Here is a 20,978-nt window from a genome sequence, read left to right as displayed (position 1 = left end):
GAGTTGGCAACCATGCTTGTTGGCAAACCCCAGGAATCCTTGAAAGTTGGTTCTGAAACACCAGGGCTCTTTGAACTCCAATGGTGGACACACGTGTAGGCCATCCAGAAGCTCACCTAGAATTCCCAGTGGCTGTTGTTCTTGCACTGGCCCTACAGCCCCTCCGTGGCACCTGGAAAGGCTGAATTTGTACCTTCTGTGTTGTGTGTCAAAGGGGGAGCCTACTGGGCTGCAATGTCCTGAAGATAGAACCTTGAGTTTCAGAATCCACGTTTCTCATGTAATCCACACCTTCTTTGTGTTTCAGTTTCTCCTTCTGTGAAATGGGCACAGAAGTCTTAGCCTTTCCCCTCCCATGGAGCTTGCTGCACCCCTTGGAACCGGGCAGCATTGCAAATGCAGGGCTCTGGCCAGAGCACCCCTGCTGCCACTGAGGAAATGGTGGAACATACTGGAACATGAAGCCTTGGGCTCAAATGCTGGGCCATTTTGATGTTCTAATCAGGTTACAGTTAATTCTTTCAGACCCTCCTTCCCTGAGAGGCGAGGCCTTGTTATTCTCCCAAATTCCCTCTCCCTGCCTGTGCCTTCCAGTCCCTCCCTGTGAGGTGGTGCTGAAGGAAGATAGCTTCTGGATCCGCTGGGTTGCTTTTCAAATTCCAAGCATTAGCCACGATCCTGCCCGGCACTGGCCATGGCCCTTGTTCCAGAAGCCACCAGATGGGCTTTGGGGAGTCAGAGTTTCTCATCTGCCTTTCTTTTTCTTTTCGTGCTTCTTTTGATGCAAGATCTTGAACCTGAGGCAATATAGCGCAGTGGTGAAGAACAGAGACTCTGGAATAGACTCTTCCCCAAATAATTTGGCTGGAATAACCAAATCTCAGCTCAGCCGCTTACTAACCAAATGACTTATAGAGAATGAATGCAGATAATAGAGGCCCTTCTCCATGGGGTAGGTGTGGGGCCTACGTGTGATAAGGCCAATAAATGGTAGCTATTATTCCGAAGGAAGATTCAGCTCCGGGGCAGGGCAGGAACAGGAGCGTCTCCTGATTTAGTCTCACTAGATGCTAAGCTCTCTGACAACAGAGACCCTGTCCGTCTGTCCGAACACTTTAAAAGCCAGGACATGGGAAGTAAGCATCACGTACTAGAAACTCAGTAAATGTTTGTGAATGATTTCAGTCCCAAGTGGTTCTGCTTATTTTTGAATCATTCTTTAACAACAGAACAGGGGAAATGGTTCCCATGTGGAACAAGAGAGGTTTTCAATAAGGAGAGGAACACAGGCAAAGGGAACTGACGTTTTTGACCACTTCTCCTGTGCCTGGGAGTGGGTGAAATGCTCCCAGGATTTTACCTCATTTCACCCTGCAGGGCTTCTTCCTGCGAAGTCAGCGCGACCTTTACTTTTCAGTTGGGAAACTACCATGTGGCTCAGAGAGGTGAGCATGCTTGAGGCCAGACAGCCGGAGAAACTGAGGTTATAACCGCAGCAGTAGCAGTGGTCAGAACAGTAGTAACAGCGACCGACATCAGTGTGAGACTTACCACGAGCCAGGGACTTCCCCCAAATTTGCTCATTTAGTTGACCACCCAGTGAGGTATTCTCATTTTACAGATGAGGGGACTGAGGTGCAAAAAGGTGAAATAATTTGCACACAACTAGAGGTGTGGCTGAGGCTGGTACCCCAGTCTCCAAAGATCATTTTCTTCTTGTCTCCCAGAAGGTACTGGTAAGGACTTTGTAGCGATGAGCTTTCTGAAACAGAAGAATTCGGTCATTAAGTAAAATGGCGGCACTTCCTTTCCCAGAAGTCTTTAAAATGAGGCTCACGGTCCGTATACCCAGGACGTGTGGAAGGAATTTCTCCCGGAGTTGTAGGGTGAAGATGAGAGAACCCGGGAGCCGCCATGGGGCCTAGCCTCTCCTCCCCCCATTGATTGGGATGGCCATATCATTTTCATGGAAGAAACTGTTCTGCCCTTTTCTGGAGTGAAATGACAGATTTGAAAATGCTCTCACAGTCTAAATTTAGCCAGCAGGGTATCCGTGGTCACCAGGAGAAAGATAGGTTTGACAGGTTGGCTGGAGGACAAAAGCCAGTCCTTGAAGAAATCAGTTCTCCTTTGACAGGTAGGTCGGAGTGAACGTTTCTGTCCACTGAGCCTGGGGTGTGAGCCCGCCGGGCAGCAGCTGCTGCAGGAGCACGGAGCACGGGGTACCGGGGCCAGAGCTACTGCTAGCCCGCCCTGCTGCTGTGACCATCTCCAGAGATCAGCCAGCATCAGAACAACCGCCTGTTACACCCAGCCCCGCACCTCGGGTCCTTTGTTTCGCGGTGCTGTTCAGAATTTGTCCAAAGATTTTATGTCCACAAAACGGGACAAGAGCATCGTGACGCTTTACGCCTTGTGCATGTCCTGTAAGACCGTTCAACGCAGGAACCCTGTTTTGTGGAGGAGTCGAGGGAGAAGAGCCCATACGTATCAGAGTTCTCAGCCCCTGTAGTTTCAGCTTAAATCAGTCACTTGGCTTTTCCATTACTAGACCTTTTTATTTACATTTGTATTGACATTTTCAATGTTTCTCTCATAGTGAATTTTCATTTTCACTAAAATGGGCGCGTGTCTGTCTTTTTGCTCTCTTTTTCTCTCTCACCTTTATTATCCTTTCCTCAGCTATTTCTTGAGGTCCAAAAACTTCCAGAGCTTTCTCTGCGCCACCCCCCCCCCCCCCGACAGCCAACAGACATTTCAGGGACACAAGCACAGCATGCTTGCAATCAGCACCTCCAGCTTGACCCTTTGGACTCTGCTCAGGCAAAGATAAAGCGGGGCTCAGATGAAGATCATTCACACCATGGCTGTGTCCGTGCAACAGCCGACTCAGACCTGGAAAAAAACTACCCGGCGTGGGGGATGACTAAATTTAGTATTTCTTTTTCTGCTGCTGTCTTTGATCCACTTGGCCTTTGAAAATTGAAGTTCCTCAGATCTGTTCTTCCCCCTGGTTATTTTGCTAGATAAACCGTTTGCACAGAATGGTGTGTGTGCCTGCACATGCTTAATTTCCCTGGCATCTGATAAATGTTTTGAAATAGGGTAATGCTGGAAGCACTTTTCATTACCTTAAAGCACTTGGCGTAAATGGAATTGATTCTTTTCCTCAACTGCTGTGATGTTACTGCTTTTTTTTTTTTTTTTTTTTAGTGGATAAGATCACCCTAACTAGCTTCCCTTCTTATCATTTCCATCCTGTTCAACCATCTTTTCCGTTCCTTCCTGGGTGTGTTTACTGGCAAATGAGATTTCATGTCCCCGCATGGCTGCACAGGTGTGTGTGAGACCTCTCTGACACTGGGTTGGGAATTTGGCATCCCTGGTCTAAATGGAGAAAGATGCGGTGGGGAGCGGGGAGCAGAACGAAAGCATGAGTCAGGGATTGGAAATCTGAGGTCTAACTTTGGATCTACTACTGAACTCTGTGACCTCATGCAAGGTACTTGCTCTCCTCCTGAACTCACTCATGAAATGAGGGAGCTGAGCCAAGCGGCCCCTAAATTTTCTTTTTAGATCTGAACTTCTAGGGGCGCCTGAGTGGCTCAATTGGTTGGACGTCTGCCTTCGGCTCGGGTCATGATCCCAGAGTCCTGAGATCAAGTCCCGTATCGGGCTCTCTGCTCGGTGGGGAGTCTGCTTCTCCCTCTCCCTCTGTGTTCTCTCTCTCAAATAAATAAATAAATAAATGTCTTTAAAAAAAAAAAAATCTGAACTTCTAGGGTCACTTCAGTTTACCAGATAGCCAACCCTGCTTAAGATTTGGGGTCTGATGATTGAAAATAAATTGCATGGAGGTAGGTGCTTGTTGAGATCAGTGGTGTCTGAGACTCTAGAACCTACAGCAGATGAACTCTGTGATAGTGGTGTGACTTGGAGCTTTCCATGGGATAGATGTAATAATTTGAAAAATGCTGAGTTTGTCAAAGGAACGAGATAAAATGCAAACAGTAGGGGGAGATTTCTGACCTGGGCAACAGAGCTGAGGTCATTTTCCTTTGGTACGCCTGCATCCCTGGGTCCCGACGCTTTTCCAGAAGCAGCGAATGCATCTGAGCTCCCTGGTCTCCCTCAGGATAAAGTTCAAACTCCATTACTGGGCTTACTGTGAGATCTGGCTCCATTATTCCTTAGCCCTTCTTTCCCTCTCTCCAGCCACACTGAACTACTTGTTATTCCCCCAAAAGTGTCCTCTCTCTTGCTTCATAACTTTGCAGAGGTGCCCTCTACATAAAATGCTTTTTTTCCCACCTATACCCCATCCCACCCACAGCATGGCTTTGATCCTTCAGAGCCCACATTAAATGTTACCTCCTCCAGGAAGCCTTCCTTCACCACCCCAGTCCCCAAGACCAGATTGGGTGACCCTCTTCTTTGCTTATGTCGTCTTCTGAACTTTTCCTTATCATAGCGCCAAACACATGGTATTATAAATGCCTGCTCTCTCCTCCCTTCATCTATACTCTGAGCATCTTGAGGGCAAGGACTTGTCCTATCACCCTTGTATTCTCAGTACTGAGGCCAAATGAGGAAACTGCCCGGACAGGTGGATGAGCTCCATGTCACACCGCTCCTCTTCTTTAAAGAGCCAGAATTCACCCCCAGGTCTGCATATCGCCAGACCGAACCCTTTCCTACGCTCTGTAAAACCTCTCCCCTGCCCCTGATTGTGAAGGAGTCTTGTCTCTCGGTACCTCCTACGATCTCATAAGAAGCAGTGGGGGAAAATGGAATTTTTCTCAGACATGTGATTTAGAGCCTCATGGACAAGACTGTTTGCCCCATGTCTGGAAGACTGAGGTCTTACATCGATCGACTTAGCAGGGCGTGCCGTGCTGCTGGGGGCTCCGGAAGGGAGTCTCTGTTTATTTTCTCCCTAGAGTTTGCTGCGACAGTCCCATCCCAGATGCACTCGTGAGATAAGTGCGTCTGCCGCTTTTTAAAAAATATTGTGAATTTTGAAATCAAACACGCTTTCTGCCTCTTGGATTCCAGCAGCTTTGAATGTCCTTGGATTTTCTAAGGGATGCAAGTCTATAATATGTGTACAGCTGCGCTCTTCTCAGAATGCAGACGTGCCTCTCATTACTGCTAATTGCAGTTCTACCCCTGCGTGATCTGGGCTCCAACCTCCTAGCTCTGTGACGGATAACCTATTTTATAGCTTGGCTACATAGGATACATTACAGTATCTTCCAGGCGGCTGCTCTTTAGGTAAATTAATACCTGGGGGTCTTTTTTCTTCTCTAGGAAACTTTAAGTACTGTAACAGGCTTTCATTTAAGGCTGTGCAAGTCTTATTTCACCAGATTGCTATTTGGAAGTTCTAACAAAACACCTTTATGAATAGCGGCCGTAATACCCTTAATCCACTAAACTTCCTGACATTTTAAACTAAGTGGATTGCTACGAATGAAATCTGGCTTTCTCGGGCTTTCTCCCGTCTCTCTGCTCTCTTCCTCTCCCCAGCCCTGCCTGTGCATATTCAGGGCCAAGGTGCTAGGGTGCAAATTCTTTCTTGCTTTCAGGGCACCAAACTAGAAAAGGACCGGGAAATACCATGTAGTTTCCCCAGACTCCAGGTTTTGCATTACCTGGCCTGACTCACAGCTTTTTTAAAACAGAAATTTGGGTGAGGTTTCTGTTTCTCATGAAAGCTTAGGATTTTTTTAAAAAATTAAATGTGAGTTTCTTTTTTATTAAAGAAAAAAAAACTAAGCTTCTGTTTTATTATGGAAAAATAGAAAATACAGATAAGCAAACAGGGAAAAAGTAAAAGGTCATAATATCATAGGATGTAGTGATATGCTGTGACCACTGTTAGCACCTTGGTGCCTTCCAGACAATTTCCTGTTCATGTTAGCACTTACATGTTTTATTTTTTAAAGGATCAAAAATTTCTTGAGTACTTGCTATGAGCCAGGCACTGTTCTAAGCTCTTGATGTACACTGATTCCATTTTTCCAGTAACTCTAGGAGTAAGAACCCATTGTACAGATGATGAAACAGATATGTACACTGCTTGAGGAATATGTCCAGAGCAGCCAGCCAGAAGTGGCAGAGCCAGGGAGCATGACTCTATCGTCCTTAATTGTAACAGCTACACTACACAGCCTCTAAAAAAACGAGAAGTGTTTTAAAATTTACTTTTGTATTTTGACACGGCAGCATGAGCATCTTTATATCAGGATCATCAGGATTATCAATATCAGGATTGTCAATATCATTTTTAATGGCCACGTGGTATTCTGTTCTATAGAGGAACCACAATTGGATTAACTCCTTCCCTCCTGATGGATGTTCACGATGTTCCACTCCTTTTGTTCTTATAAACAACAATGCAAAGACCGTTCTTGGAGCTAAATGTATGCACACTAGCTTGGGCTGCAAATAAAGCCCGTATTCTATATTTTCCTAATAATTCTGACATTTGTGTGTGCAGATGATGCTCTTGAGGCACTGTAGAAGAACATAGTCTCAAGTATGTTCTGGCTACTGGTGACAGGGCTGCCCTGAACCATTCATACACTTTCTGTATCCATACTCCATTGTTCCTGGTACCATGTTTGAGAGAGAAGGTTGGCTGAAGAATGGAGTTTCTGTTTAAGTCCAGCTAGCTGCCTGCAGCTGAACCTACAACTGTCGCATCAGTTTGCACTAGGCTCTGAACTGAATGAGAGTTTTTATCTTTTGCTCTGAACTTAAATGAAAGTAAGAACTAGGAGTAACTGTGATCTTACCTACCCAGGGAGTCACCTACACCTGTAGAGACAGAAGGAGGAAGGGAAGGAAACCAAGGGGTAAAGGTTGTCAGTGCGTGCTTAATGCTCCACCAGTTAAGTGGCTTTTGGTGAGATCGTGGAAATTGTCCCCATTGTGCCAGATACTTGGCGCAAGGCAGAAATTCAGAGATGATTAAGGTGGTTTCAGTCATGGACTCAGCTTAGGATTCTTACCAGCAGTGTGGCCTTGGGCAAGTTACTTAGCCCACTGCTTCTTAATATCCTCATGTATACTGGGGATGATAATAGCTATTACATAGGGAATGGCAGAAGGGTTAAACAAGACCGGAGAATTTAGCACAGTAACCTCCATGATAAGAACTCAGTGAAAATGAGAGCTTAAAAAAAAAAAATCCAGGGGCGCCTGGGTGGCCCAATTGGTTAAGCATCTGCCTTCAGCTCAGGTCATGATCTCAGGGTCCTGGGATTGAGCCCCACATCAGGCTCCCTGCTCAGTGGGGAGCCTGCTTCTCCCTCTCCCTCTGCCTGCCGCTCCCCCTGTTTGTACTCTCTCTCTCTCTCTGTCAAATAAATAAATAAATAAAAATCTTTAAAAAAAAAATCCAAAAAGGATACCGATTTATGAATCAGGCAGACTTGTTCTTTAGCCCTTATTAGCTATGTGACCTTGAGCCACTGACTTAACCTCTTGGAGTTGTAGATCATCTGTGAGTTGGAGATAATGAAATCTATCTTCACTGGGCTATTGTGAGTTTTGATATCAGCACTGTATGACCCTTGGCATACAGTTGGTTTTCAATACCCATAGCAAAATTTGTAAGCAGTTACTATGTGCCAGTCACTCTGTTTTATTTTCTTCCCTTATTCAGGACAGTTTTTCTCATAGAAATTAGTGGTCAAACAGAAGGAGTTTAATTCTTAACCAGTCTGTAACTTTTCAGCTAGTGTCACAACTAGGCAAATACCTAGAATGAGCTGGGCTCTTTGCCAAACTAACTTTTTTTTTTCTTTTGACTTAGACAAGATTGTGGTTTAGAGATTGTGGAAGGTTTTGTGAACCTATTTTATAGCCCCTATAAACTCACAAAGGAAACAATGAAATACCAAAGCTAACGTACAGAACAGGTTTCCTTACAAGGGACTACTACTTCATGGTGGTGTTGGAAGGGTTCTGCGGGATGAGGTATTTACCTCACTTGATAAAACACCTGACACCTAGAAGGTCTGCAGTAAAGTTCAAGGGCTGTTGTCCCCAGCAGGGGACAGATGGAACATCGGTCAAATTCATAAGGCAAATGAATTTTCTTTTGAAAGGGAATTTTAGTGGGAGACAGGGATCTGGACTTACAAAGCGTAGGTGCTTGGAGGGGGGTTAGAGAACCTCTGGGGTGGTCTTGGGGTGGCAGCCAGCTCATTGAACAGGCAAGCAGTCTGAGTGCTATAGTCAGGAAGTGATTTGGTCCAACCCAGCTCTCGTTTGGTGTTTTCTCCACTGCTCTGCAGTCCCCTCCACAGTGTGAGAGCTGCTACGGTCAAAGGCTGCTGGCTCACATCACACTCCGCGCAAGGCTGCCCATGATTAGTACCTCCATGTTTCCTCTCCAGTCTTGTTCCCAGGCCCGCCTACCCCTCTCCCTCATTATCTCCTCCTGTCATGGGCACGCTCAAGGATGTCCTTGTAGCCGGAGCCACGTTAGAAAAAGCCAAAGGGTGACTTGGGAAATATTTTTATTCATTACCCATCCATTCTAATAGAGATAATCTTGCAGCTTCAAAAATAAATATTTTTATTTATTTTTGAATAAAACTCTTATTTAAGAGTTCAAAAATAAATATTTGAACTCTTAGGATTCTCCCCATTCCCCTATAACTCCATTACATAAATACAATTCCTTATAGCCAATGATATGATTTTAAATTTCCTTTCGTTTTTCTGTTTCTTAAATGAACAAATTGCTGCATGGATTTGCCTCTTTGGGCTTTTGTTTTTCATATTTTCTTCTTTTTTAATTTAATTCTAATTTTATTTATTTTAAAGAGTTTATTTATTTGAGAGAGAGAGAACAAGAGTGGAGGGGAGGGGAGGGACAGAGGGAGAGGGTGAAGTGGACTCCCTGCTGAGCAGGGAGCCCCATGATGTGGGGCTCGATCCCAGGACCCCGAGATCCTGAGCCGAGCTGAAGGCAGATGCTTAACCGACTGAGCCACCCAGGCGTCCCTCATATTTTCTTCTAAATAACCACATTTATTACCAAAGTTGGAGGAAGGCCTTAGCTCTAACCTGTTTCCTAAACACCAGATGCACTAACTTTCTGATCTCCTCTTACTCCTATCGGCCATGGACACAATGACACAGGAACCTTTGTAGCTGCTGTCATTAGCCAAGGGTGTTTGGATGGGGTTTGATGGGATAATCTAGATTTTACAAGGCAGAAAGCTCAATCTAGGCACAAATGTGGACATTTTCACAGATGGTCAACTTCCACCATTCTGGTACAGGGAGCCTAGGCACACATTTTTCTGACATTATGAATAAGAATCTTCTCTTCTCCCCTATCAGGTGCTCTCACAGCTTTCACTTTCATGGCATGCCTCATGGTTTGCAGTGAAATGTGTATGGTTTTTATTTGACTGCCTGACACTCCCACACATACCAGACTACGGGCTTCATGAGGATAATGGGAGAGACCTCCTCTCTTTTGCTTACCACTGTTTCCCCAGCACAGTGCCTGGCACATAAATGTCAACATCCAGCCAGTATCTTAAAGAGAACAGCCAACTGGAAATATAGTAGAAGCCATGATATCACAGATTTTGGTAAAAGAGTAAATCCAGATTGGACCAAGCCCAGAAGTTTTAGAAGCAGATAAAGGACTTTAAGATAACCTGTCGATGGCCCTGGCCCACTAAATGTGTTGGTGGCATCTGTTGGCATCTGTTGGAGGTGGTCATTACCTTAAGCAGTGTGGTGTCATAGAAGTCAAACAAGATTTAGCATCTGACGGTGTGGTCTTCAATCTGTCTCTTAGCAGCTCTATGACTATGAGTAAATTTTCTGAGTTCCAGCTTATTTTTCTCTAATATACATATTAGCATAGTTGTGAGAATTAAATGAGATGAGATTAACAGGCAATAAAGTCTATAAATCCAAATTGTTGTTGTCATTGAAAATAACTTTGGCCTCAGATGTCCTTTGTTGGAAAAGCTGCCATTTTGGAATGGATTTGTAGTTGACTGACAGACATCCTGTTAGAGAAGGCATCTCTGATGTTGGATTGAGGATGGAAAGTCTGCATTTTGATTTTAGGCCGAAGATGCTGACGACACCCATGTTCACATTCTCCAGGCTCCCCTGTCCAAGGTTTGTTAACAAGCTTTGGGTTTTAGATTTGAAATGGGTGGGGAGTAAACATGGGGAACAGCTTGTATACTCTTCCTGATGAACCAAGCCTTTTATTTAAAGATGGAGGAGTAGGTTTGCTTTGTGTGTGAGGACCCACAAGTGTAGGCTCCAGACGATCCCAAGAATTAACCAGTTGAAGGTAACAGAAACTACAAGCTCACAAGACAAAAGATTTGAAGCTGAAATGCAGCTCACTGTCTTTGTAAGAAGACTGGAGGACAGTATCACCTCCTCACTGGAGAAGAAGGACAGGACCCACAGTGTTGTAAAGGCAGAGAGTCAGCTGGGCCAGGAGCAATGGAAGCAGAGATTCTGCACAAGCACCTCAACAGGAAAGGTGGATTTCCCATGTATGCTACAGATCCTGTGCCCCAGAAAGGAATTGAGGAAGTGGAGAAAGAAGGCTGGAGGGCCAGAGGCACACTGATTCCATCCCCAAAGTTCTTTATGGACGCCTCACTGGGATCACTTGATACTAATGGGTTTGGAGTTCCCCAGGGGATGAGCTTTCTTTTCTGTTAACACCTCCCCACCCACTCTCAAAACATGGTAGCCACCCTTCAGTTCCTCAGACACACAGCTCTCCTCTCCCTCTGGCCTTTGCACTTGACATCCGCTCCTCCTGGAACACCTGGCTTCTCTCTTCTGATGGCTGGCTGGCTCCCTCTCATCTTTCACATCTTAGCTTAAATATCACTTCCGGAAATGCGCTTCCTGACCGCTGTATTTCAAGGAGGGGCCTCCTGTGCCTCCGTTTCCCAGCACCCTGTTTATTTCCTTCATCTCTTTTACCGTAACATCCAGAATAATTGTCCTTGTTTGTCTCCTCCCAGTAAGTGGCCCCATCAGAGCTGGGGCATTTTCTTTTACTTGCCCTCTTTTTTTCCCAATGTCTGGTCTGGTGCAGGTTAGATACTCATTGGCTATTTGTTGAATGTTGTTCATTTTCTACCCCAAAGCTTTACCTGGTTTCTTATGATTTTTGTTACAATCACAAACTCCCTAGTATTAATTCCTGGACTTTGAAGGCTGCGCTAAAGCCCCCGGGAATCTCTCTCTGCTTCCCATCATCTAGTGCAGATCACACTTGGTAAAACTCCACAGCAGGAATGAGATGCTTCTTGTTGGCATGGATCTCTTAACCTCTTCCCATTCTTTTTCATCCATCCAGAAGAGCCTGCCTTCCTTCTCTTTTTGTTTTGTTATTAGCAAGCCAGTAAAAAGTGACCCAGATGCATCTGAGACTGGCTCCTGAAAGAAGGAAACAATCATAATATAAACGTGGGACTAGACCTTGTGTGAAGTCAGCGCCATAAAACTCAGAAGCAGCTGCCCTTAACCTGGGGTTTATGGACAGGCTTCAGGGGGTCAGTGAATCCCCTGAAATTGTGTGCAAAATGTCTGTATGCATTTTTGTTACAGGGAGGCAGACCTGAGCTTACATCAGATTCTTTTTTTTTTCTTTTAAGATTTATTTATTTCTTTTAGAGCGGGGAAGCGGCAGAGGGAGAGAGAAAATCAAGCAGACTCTGCGCCGAGCGTGGAGCCCAACACGGGGCTTGATCTCACGACCCAGAGATCAGACCTGAACTGAAACTAACAGTCAGGTGCTTAACCAACTGCGCTACTCAGGCTCCCCTCTATCAGATTCTTAGATGGGTCTTTGGCCAAATAAAAGGTTAAGAACCATGACGCTAAAGTCCTTGAAAGTACCAAGAGTCCCCAGGAGACTGCACAGAATGTTCAGTTCTGCTTTGTCCTCCTGTACCCAGTTGGTCCAAGGCCACATCAGTGGTACCATTGGCACTGGGAGGAGATCACTCAGAACAAAAGCAGACAGCCCTCCTGTCCTCAAGGAGCTTACTTATTTTTTTGGAAAATACAAACACCCCTCCCCAGTAAAGAAGATAATGTGCTGACTGGTAAGTGCCAGGAAGTATCATGGGGTAGAAAGTAACTGCACCAGAGTCTAGGGAGATATCGCTGAGGAGGTGACATCCCAATCAAGACCTGAACCAAAAGGAGGCAGCCATGGGGAGAGATGGGGAAGGGCATTCCAGGCAGAAGGAACCCCAGCACAGGGCCTATGAAATGGAAAGAGGCTGGTACATTCGAGGGCCCAGGTCTTGTATTTGAACATAATGAAGGAGAGGGGCAGAGTGGCGGAGGGAGTGGGCAGGAACCAGATTATATAGAACCTTCTAAACGAATTTGGATTTTATTCCAAGTTCCCTGGGAGACTATTGGAGGGTTTTGGGCAGAAGGCAGCCCAATGCGATGTATATTTGAAAAAGATGATTGTTGTTGCTGTGTGGAGGATGGAGCCCAGCAGGGCAAGAGGGAAGGCTGAGTGGCCAGGGAGGTGGCTGTTGGAAGAGAGATGGTGGTGGCTTGGACCAAAGCCATCTTCCTGTAGATACTGAGTGATGACCAGGTTCATGGTATATTGGGGAGGTATAGCCTAAAGGACTTGTTAATGGATTATAATGGAGGCAGTAAGGGAAGAGAGAACTGAGGATGGCTGAGGATAGTTGTACATCGGCTGAGACAGGAGGACTTTGGGAGAGGGAGTGCAGACAAGCTGGAAGTTGGAAGCAAGAGTTTTGTACAAGGTGCGGTAGATTTGAGATGCGTCAAGTACCCAAAGAGGACCAGGCTAGAGACACAAACTTGCAAGTTGCCCGTCTGTGTCTAGTATTTGAAGCCCTGGGCGCGATCCCCTAGGAAAAGACAAGGTAGAGAAGAGAGGGGATGGAGGCCCAGGACCCTGGAGGTCTGGAGAGGAGAGGAAGAGGGCAAGCAAAGGAGACTGAGGTACAGGCAGTGAGTGAGGAAGAAACTCGGTGCTGATACGGGAGGGGGAACCTGACAAGAGACCCAGTCAAAGAGGAAGCTGCCCACCATGCTAGGTGCTTATGAAAACTCAAATAGGATCAAGACCATTGGCTTTGGCAACAATTAAACCATCGATGCTCTTGGGAGAAACAAAACATTTTTTCATTGGAGTGGTGGGGACTCAAGTCTGATTGAAGAGAAAACAGGCCACAGGAGTTGGAGTACTGAGAGCTCTCCTTCAAGATGTTTTGCTGTAACATAGAGCAAAGACTAGCATGGTTGCAGAGGGGAACAGGGACATGGGGTTAAAGAAGATTTTGTTTTGTTTGGTGAATTGGCCAATGGGAAAGAGTCCATAAAAAGGGAGAAACTGATGATGTTGGAGGAGAAAGAGCAATGTATTTTTATTACTGTTGTTTTAATAAAGTACTCATTAGACACAAGTAAACATCTTTTTAGATTTACTTCAGCGGTATTCTGTTTTCTCTAAGTACATACCGTAGCCCAAGAATAGTATTTCCTTCTACTCTTTGGTACCTGGGCAGAGTTTATCAGCTCCCTTTTGGTTTACAACATGGCTCTATGAATTGACCTGGGAACCTTAACATCATTGATAACATTGTTCCTATGGAGAAAAATGCTATGAATTCTAGAAGGTCTTTGGAATTTGGCCTGTTTAGAAGTCAGGGTCAGAAATGACAGGGGAAGACTGGCTCTTTGGAAAGCACCAAAGGGCATCTGCTCTCATGGAGTTGGTTGGCCTACCTTCCATGTTTTCCCCTCCCTCTGTTGTTGGATCTCTTAGCCACACTGATTGTTATCTTTCATAGCATGGGAAAGCCCTAGCTAAATTTGAACCTCTAGCTACAAAGAATTCAGAGTGTTTCGTGTTGAAGATATGATTCTTTTAACCACAGAAGGAGAACTGAGACATCCCCCCACCCACCCCCAAGCACATTGTCTTGTGCAATAAACTTTGCCCTTGTAAATATTTTCCTCTCTGAGAGAAAAAGCCAAGATGCTTACAGCAACTCACCAGGCTCTCCTTAAGCACCCTTTTCCCTCCCTTTACCCCTTGCCTCTCTGACCTGACCTCCTCCTAGGTTTCCCTTGTTTCACTGTTCTCTTTGCTCTAACCACACCAGGCTCTGGGTTCTTGGAATGAAAGTGCAAAAGTTGTATCCTGTCTCAGGACCTTTGCAGTGACCATTTCCTCTCTTGGAAGGCTCTTTACCCCCAGATAGTCATATAACCAACTTCCATACTTCATTCAGGTCTGTAGTAACAATCACCCCTCAGCAGGCCTTCCCCAACCACTCTAAGAAAAATTTCAGACAACCCCCGCCTCCAATCACACCCTCTTCCCTCTATTACTTTTTCTTCTTAGCATTTATCCCTAATATACTATATAATTTACATTTACTCTCATTTATTTTATAGTTTTACCACTAAAAGCTAAGTTCCATTAATATAGGGAATTTTTTGACTATATATATATTTTTTGTTTTTTTTGACTGCTGTATCCTCAGCAGTTAGAACAGTGATTTGGCATATACCAAGTGCTGAATAAATATTAGTTAGTTGAATGAATGACTAAATGAATGGATAGGCAGCCCTTAATTTATGCTGGTGGTTAATCTGGATTTTTACATATTGTATTTGCCTAAAACAAGGACAAGGAACAAGTATAGCAAACAGGGAAAAATTTTTATATGTGTATGTGTGTGTCTATACACACCCATATCCATATCTATAGGTCTCCCTGTATATAGTCACCATCCAGTTCTACCCAAATTAACACAGAGGTCAGCCAGAGTCTCAGGTCATGTTATAAAGATACATTCAGTTCCAGGGACAGTGCAGAAGGTATGCGGAATGGTTTAAAACATCTTTGTCAGACAGAGTTTGGATCCATTCTGACTTTTTGTCTTAATAAATCTGAGCCACACTGCCTCCCCAAATTCACCCTCCACCCCCCCTTGGCCTCTGCCTCCCACTCCCCACTGCAGATGCTCTAAGCATTTTTTCAAGTGGGGGAGGGCCCTGAGGGATGAGATGTGAATGATTAACTTCAGCTGGGACTCCTTCCAGATTACAATCTCTGCTCCTGGGCACGTTTGCCTTTACATTCACCTGGGAAGCCCCACTAGACCCTGTTTCCTCTCTGAGCTGACCTTTTTATTCCCTCCTTCTTGGTTGGGGGAGGACTGGCTCTTCATTCCCCCTTTGAAAGGCTTCTGTTTGCTGAGCAAACTCTGACCACACAAGACCCTGCTTGGAGCCAGTTATTACTTCCTCCCCTACCCCACCCCCAGCACACACACGCGATCCCCTACGCCCCCATCCTTCTGGAGAGGTAGCCCAAGCCAGGCGGGGGGGGGTGGGGGGTGGGGGGGAGCCTTTCTCAGAGAAAGTCTTTGAAAGTTGCCAGGAGCCAACTGGTAGGATTTTTGGAGAGGGAGTTGGGGTTTTGGAGAGCATCTTAATCCTTCTTCATTTTAAAATAAAAGCTTGTGGCTATAACATAATTTTGCTTTTGAATTTTCAAGAGGAAAACAGTTGTTCATTGTTCACAGCATCTGTTTACATAGTTCCTTCTGAATTCCTTGATTACAGGTTTTAATAGGGATTAGTCGGTGCAACCCCTTCCCATCCCAGAACTGGGACTCTCTCCCATCCCACCTCCCCTCCCAGCCTTTGTACCGTAATGTTTACAGTAGTGATGCGTAGAGTGAACTTCCTTAAAAAAAAAAAAAAAGCATCAGGAATTAATGTGTATTTTTGTTGGCACTATATCAAAATTGACATCACCAGAAATTATGTACGTCATTGTTCATTGTAGAGATAGGTATCTTTTCCCTTTCAGGTTCAGAAGTTATCTCTGTAGGCTAATCATTTCAATCAAATGCTTTGCTTTCAATTGTCAATAGAATAAGCTAAGACAGGCTATCAGTGATTTTTTTGTGTGTCATTGTTAATAGTAGCACTTTTGTTTTTTTTTTTTTATTAAAAACCTTTTTTTTTTTTTTTAAAGATTTTATTTATTTATTTGAGAGAGAGAGAATGAGAGAGAGCGAGTACATGAGAGGGGGGAGGGTCAGAGAGAGAAGCAGACTCCCCGCTGAGCAGGGAGCCCGATGCGGGACTCGATCCAGGGACTCCAGGATCATGACCTGAGCCGAAGGCAGTCGCTTAACCAACTGAGCCACCCAGGCACCCAATAGTAGCACTTTTGGCTGAAAGGATTTTTTCCAACATTTTGGCACAGTCCATGGGGATTTTAAATGTTTTTTCACGTTTAGATTTTATTCGGCGTGACCCATTGTTGCAGATTCCCCTGGGACCATAGTGAGGGCTCTCCTATTAGGTGCTTTACGGTAATGGTTTCAGCGTTTGCTGTTCGCTTTTGCTTCGCTGAAACTTTTCACAGCTGACTTGATACTAGCAGTCGCGCCTGACCTCTCGCTCCTTCAGCACTTAAGGGGTTAATTTTGTTGGTGGATCAGATTTCTTTCCTGGGCTGGGGAAGAGTGATCCCTGTCTGACTGGTCCTTTAGTAGCAGAGCTGCTGGGTGCCCGGGTTTCCCTGGCCCAACGTGGGCTGGCTCAGCTGGCTGGCTGACGAGTTGCCACCGTGAGATTCATCTGGCTTCTTTGTCCGCTTTCTCTAAGGACCACAATGTAGTGAAATGCTCTGGCCTGGAAACCTTACCAGGTAGGATGATTTCTTAAAATTTCTGGGGCCTGGGGTGGGGTGTGCTGCGTGTCCTGCCTTGTCGTTCCTTGGATGATACTGGAAGGCCAGTGGAGCAACCAGGGGTGCCGCTGCCAAAATCCCCCGTGGGCTCGGTGGTGGGGGAGCCGCTGGTCAGGACTTCAGCATCCTTTACCCTGCCACCCCCAGCTCCTTTCACTCTAACCTTGAGAGCTCTGGAGGAAGCTGGCGCATTGCCCAAATGTCCTTGGTCCACCTGGACATTTGGGTAATGTCAATCTTTTCCAGACCATCTTATCAGATTAGGCTGTTGAGACTGAAAAACTGGGTATTGATCACCCAGCTGTCTTAGATCCTTACTCCCGGCTTTTGGGGGAAGACCTTTCAGTTTGGGGGGAGGTGGGGGGGGGCGGAGAGAGCTGGAGAGAGGCAGAGTGGGCCCCGGCAAGGGCTGCTAGTGGTTTGGAGGGCCCTGATGAAAATGACTTGGAGTTGGAGGTTTTGTTTGGAATCTAAGAAGCTGGGTGAACTTGCGGTTGTATTTACTAATACTGCAAATTACTGGGTGGGTTTTTTTTCTGGAAACTGGGTTCCAGCAGAGATAGCATGGGAGATTTAAGTATGAGTACTTTTTCTTGTTAGCTAGGGCTGCTATGAAGCTGCCCAAAGAGAAACATTTCTATTTTTAAGCCAGACAAGAAGAAGAGAAAACAATGTTCATTATCACCTACTGCTAGCCAAGCATCTAGCAGACATTGTCTCATTTCATGTTCTTTGCAAAGCCAGCAACATTATCCTCAATTTGGAGGTGAGGCAATGGGAACTAAGAGAGGTTCAATAACTTGCTCAAGGTCACACGGCTAATAAGAGGCAGAGCCGGCATGGGAACCTAGGTTTACCCACCACTCTGCCTTCCGTGTTGGGCTTGGCAGATGGCTGTCGGAATGGCTTTATCTACAAGTTTAAACGTGGGTTCAGCTGGAGGAAGGACACTTTTTGTTGCAGAGGACTCACTGAAGTGCACAGGATACTGGCAAGCATGGCCTGTCTGGGCTTTCCAGATTCTGCTTATTTTGGGGCAGGGCCCGGGGGGGGGGGGTCCTCTTAAGAAGCAGCTCTGCTTTGCAGCAAGACCTACCTGGGAGTTCTCTGCTCTTTCTGAGGCTTCCAGGCTGGTGGATGGATCTGTGATTGGATTTGTGCTTGTACCTGGTTCAGCGGGGCAGGAGCCTAAGTGGAAGTCAAACCTGGGACAGCTGATGGCCTTGGAGCTGGCCTTGGGCTGCTGCGACTGTGCCCTGGAGCTCTCAGGGGGCCTCCTGAGAGGCTGGATTTATTGAGTCCTGGAGGGAGAGGTGGTACACCCGGCATGTTAATGCTGACCCAAGCTTGGCACTAGCTGCTCACATGTGTGCTGGGGTTGGCTAATTAGCTAGGGCTGAACTGCTGTTGGGTTGCAAAGCTGATTTTGAGTGGTTGTTTCTGGTTTTGTGGGTTTTGTTCTGTTTTTTGTTTTTTTAGTTTATTTTTATTTTCAGTTATCTCTATACCCAATGTGGGCCTCGAACTCATGACCCTGAGATCAAGAGTCGCACGCTCTTCTGACTGAACCAGCCAGTGGTTGTTTCTTGACCTGAGTTCTCTTCCCTTCCCCGTTGCCCCAGAAGGGGTAGCTTTTAAGGGCAGGCCCCTGACAAACTGCGAAATGAGGCTGGATTGGTTTTGGGGTACAGCCATCTCTCTCAGCTGCCCCAGACCTCTAAGATGTATTGGGAACTGAGAGAGAGTGAGAGAGAGAGAGAGAGTGCATGTGTGTGTGTGCATGTGTGTGTGTCTGGGTAGGTAATGGGAATGGTGGGATTCCACATCCCCCCTCCACCTTCTCTAGACCTAAGGCAGCCAGCCAATGCCCTGTCTGGAATTTGACCCTTCCCACCTTTCTTTACCTACTTGGAGATGTTTTAGGAATAATTTGATTGCATTAAAAAGTGTCTTGGGCTTTTAGGATAACATGTGGGAGTTGTAAGTTCTTATATGACTGGGATCTACTTAAAAGTATCCTTTCCTGGGTGCCTGGGTGGCTCAGTCAGTTAATTGTCTGCCTTCGGCTCAGGTCATGATCTCAGGGTCCTGGGATTGAGCCCCACATCAGGCTCCCTGCTCAGCGGAGAGTCTGTTTCTCCCTCTTCTTCTGCCCCTCATGTCGCCCCCCCCCAAATAAATAAAATCTTTTTTAAAAAAGTATCCTTCCCTCTGCTCTTAAGTTGGATTAATGTGGTTAAGAAGAACTTGAGTTTTAGAATCGGGCAGGTCTAGGTTCCAGTCCAGCTCCGTTTATTAGCTCTGGCATCTTGGGCAAACTGCCTAGCCTCTGGAAGCCTCAGTTTCCACATTTATGAAAAGAGAACATTAATAGTTTGTGCTTTGTAGGGTAATAGGAGTGTGTGGAGTAACGTGTGTTTACTTACTGAGGGTGCCTGGATCTCACTATAAAGTTGTCACCTTGTGTGTTTGCTGTGATTTGCCTTAGCTATATATGTTGTGCTGAATTCTGTTCATGTTCAGGGTACACATATCTTCAGGTAAAGAGAACACCAGGATGGGTTTGTTGAGGAGGTCTTTTGGCCAAAGCTGACCGGCAGTGGACCGAGTATCAGCAGCCCTCTCTGGAGGAGCCTTGGAGGAGAGAGGGCTTTGTGTAGCTGAGGTCAGCAGACACGCTGGTGCCTCTTGTAACAATGAGGCCATAAGGCATCCTTCTGGGCTTTCCAGCCCGACCAAGCCCCTGGAGCCAAAGGGAGGAATTTCACGCTTCCTCTGGGGACCACCTACTTGTTAAAGGAATGAGTTACCAAAATGGGACAAAGGTGCTGTAGGGTGAAACTCAACCCCTGGCATTCTGAATGCTGCTAAATCCCCTTGGAGCCCTCTTTACGGGGCTCTTGTTTCTCCCTCTCTCCACCGCAGACGATCGGCCTCGCACCTGGCACTGTCTGTGGAGGCTGCTTCTCCCCTGGGACGCTGTGGCCGCGAGAAGTAGCAAGTTCGTGCCCTAGAACTTCATCATCACTTTTGTAATGTGGGCCTGTGGCTCTCCCCGGCTCCCGGGCTTCTGTACTGCAGCTGACAGGAGCTGGTTATCTCCGGAGTGCCTGCAGATCTGGTTTGGGCCCCCCATGAGAGGCTCCTGAGGCCTGGTGTTAGCACCCTATCGCAGGAGAGGAAGCCTGGCTCTCCTGGGGGGTGGGGGTGGGGTGGGGGGAGGTGCTCTGACCAAGTCAGTGGTAGAGCCAAGGTTCAAATAAATCGATTTTGCTTTTCTCTCTAGGGCTGTGCAGCCTCCCTCTGGAGCCTCCCGGGCTTTGTGGTCCCCGGGCCCACTGCTAGAGGAGACAGCATTCCCTGGGATTTGTGTCTGCCCTTACTTTCATTCAAACTCAAGTTCTGGGCCATTTTGCAGAGCATGGAGGCTGATCTCAGAGGGTGAAATCTAGAGAGAGGAGGCTTGCTTATGGCTTTTTTTGAGTAACTCTTTTTTTTTTTTTTTTTTTTGGTGTGGAAAACATTGAAGCCCATACAGTATATATGATAGGCATGGAGTAAAGTGCGTCAGATAAATAAATAAACAAGCTGGTTACACACTCTGGGACCTGTGTTTGAACCCCAGCCTCAGCATTTCTTAGTTGTATGACCTTTGGGCCTTCTTTCCAGGCCTCAGTTGTCTCACCTCTAAAATGGGTATCATGTTAGTACCTATCTCATGGTACCCAGAGAAAATGTAAGTAACAGGGCCTGGCACATACGTAAGCCATCAGTAAGTGTTATTTGTGTCATGGAGTTGTGAGGATTAACTGAAATAATGCATGTAATTAGCATGAGGTCTGGCACCACTTTGAACTTCATTTAAAGTTGGCTGTTCTATTATTATCATTCCCAGATAGACAAGGAAAGGTGGGGTCCTGCAGGAGTGCTCTTGCAGTCTTTGAAGGTGTATTTTCTTAATAGGCCCCAGCAGTGGCTGGAGGAGGTGATGCTCTTGAGAATACCTCCTGGGAGGGAAATAGTTAACATACCTGTCTGGTGGGAAATGAAGGTAGCCAAACCCTTTCCCTTCCCCAGGGGTTACTGCTAAGCCTACAGTTGGGCTTGCTCACTCATCCACACCAAAGGATCTCATTCCGCTCGGGCCCTGGGGTTTCACGGGAACAATTGCCTTGAACAA

General features: G+C 46.1%; 1 protein-coding gene across 9 annotated transcripts in view; it reads left to right on the top strand.

Annotated features, from left to right (window-relative positions):
* Window positions 1-20,978, top strand: part of NAV2 (neuron navigator 2) — a 711,830-nt gene that overhangs the window by 609,488 nt on the left and 81,364 nt on the right. The window contains exon 1 of one of the 9 annotated variants that reach the window (XM_078058309.1): window positions 16,467-16,756. The exons of the other annotated variants lie outside the window; for them this stretch is intronic. Coding sequence (XP_077914435.1) covers window positions 16,731-16,756 — 26 coding nt within the window. The 5' untranslated portion in view covers window positions 16,467-16,730. Of the gene's footprint in view, window positions 1-16,466; window positions 16,757-20,978 lie in introns of those variants that run through there. 9 annotated transcript variants of the gene reach the window in all.

The sequence above is a fragment of the Halichoerus grypus genome, chromosome 11, assembly GCF_964656455.1.
Source record: "Halichoerus grypus chromosome 11, mHalGry1.hap1.1, whole genome shotgun sequence".
NCBI classification, from domain to species: domain Eukaryota; kingdom Metazoa; phylum Chordata; class Mammalia; order Carnivora; family Phocidae; genus Halichoerus; species Halichoerus grypus.
The sequence above is the reverse complement of the archived record's forward strand: the minus strand, read 5'-3'. Positions and strand labels throughout refer to the sequence as shown.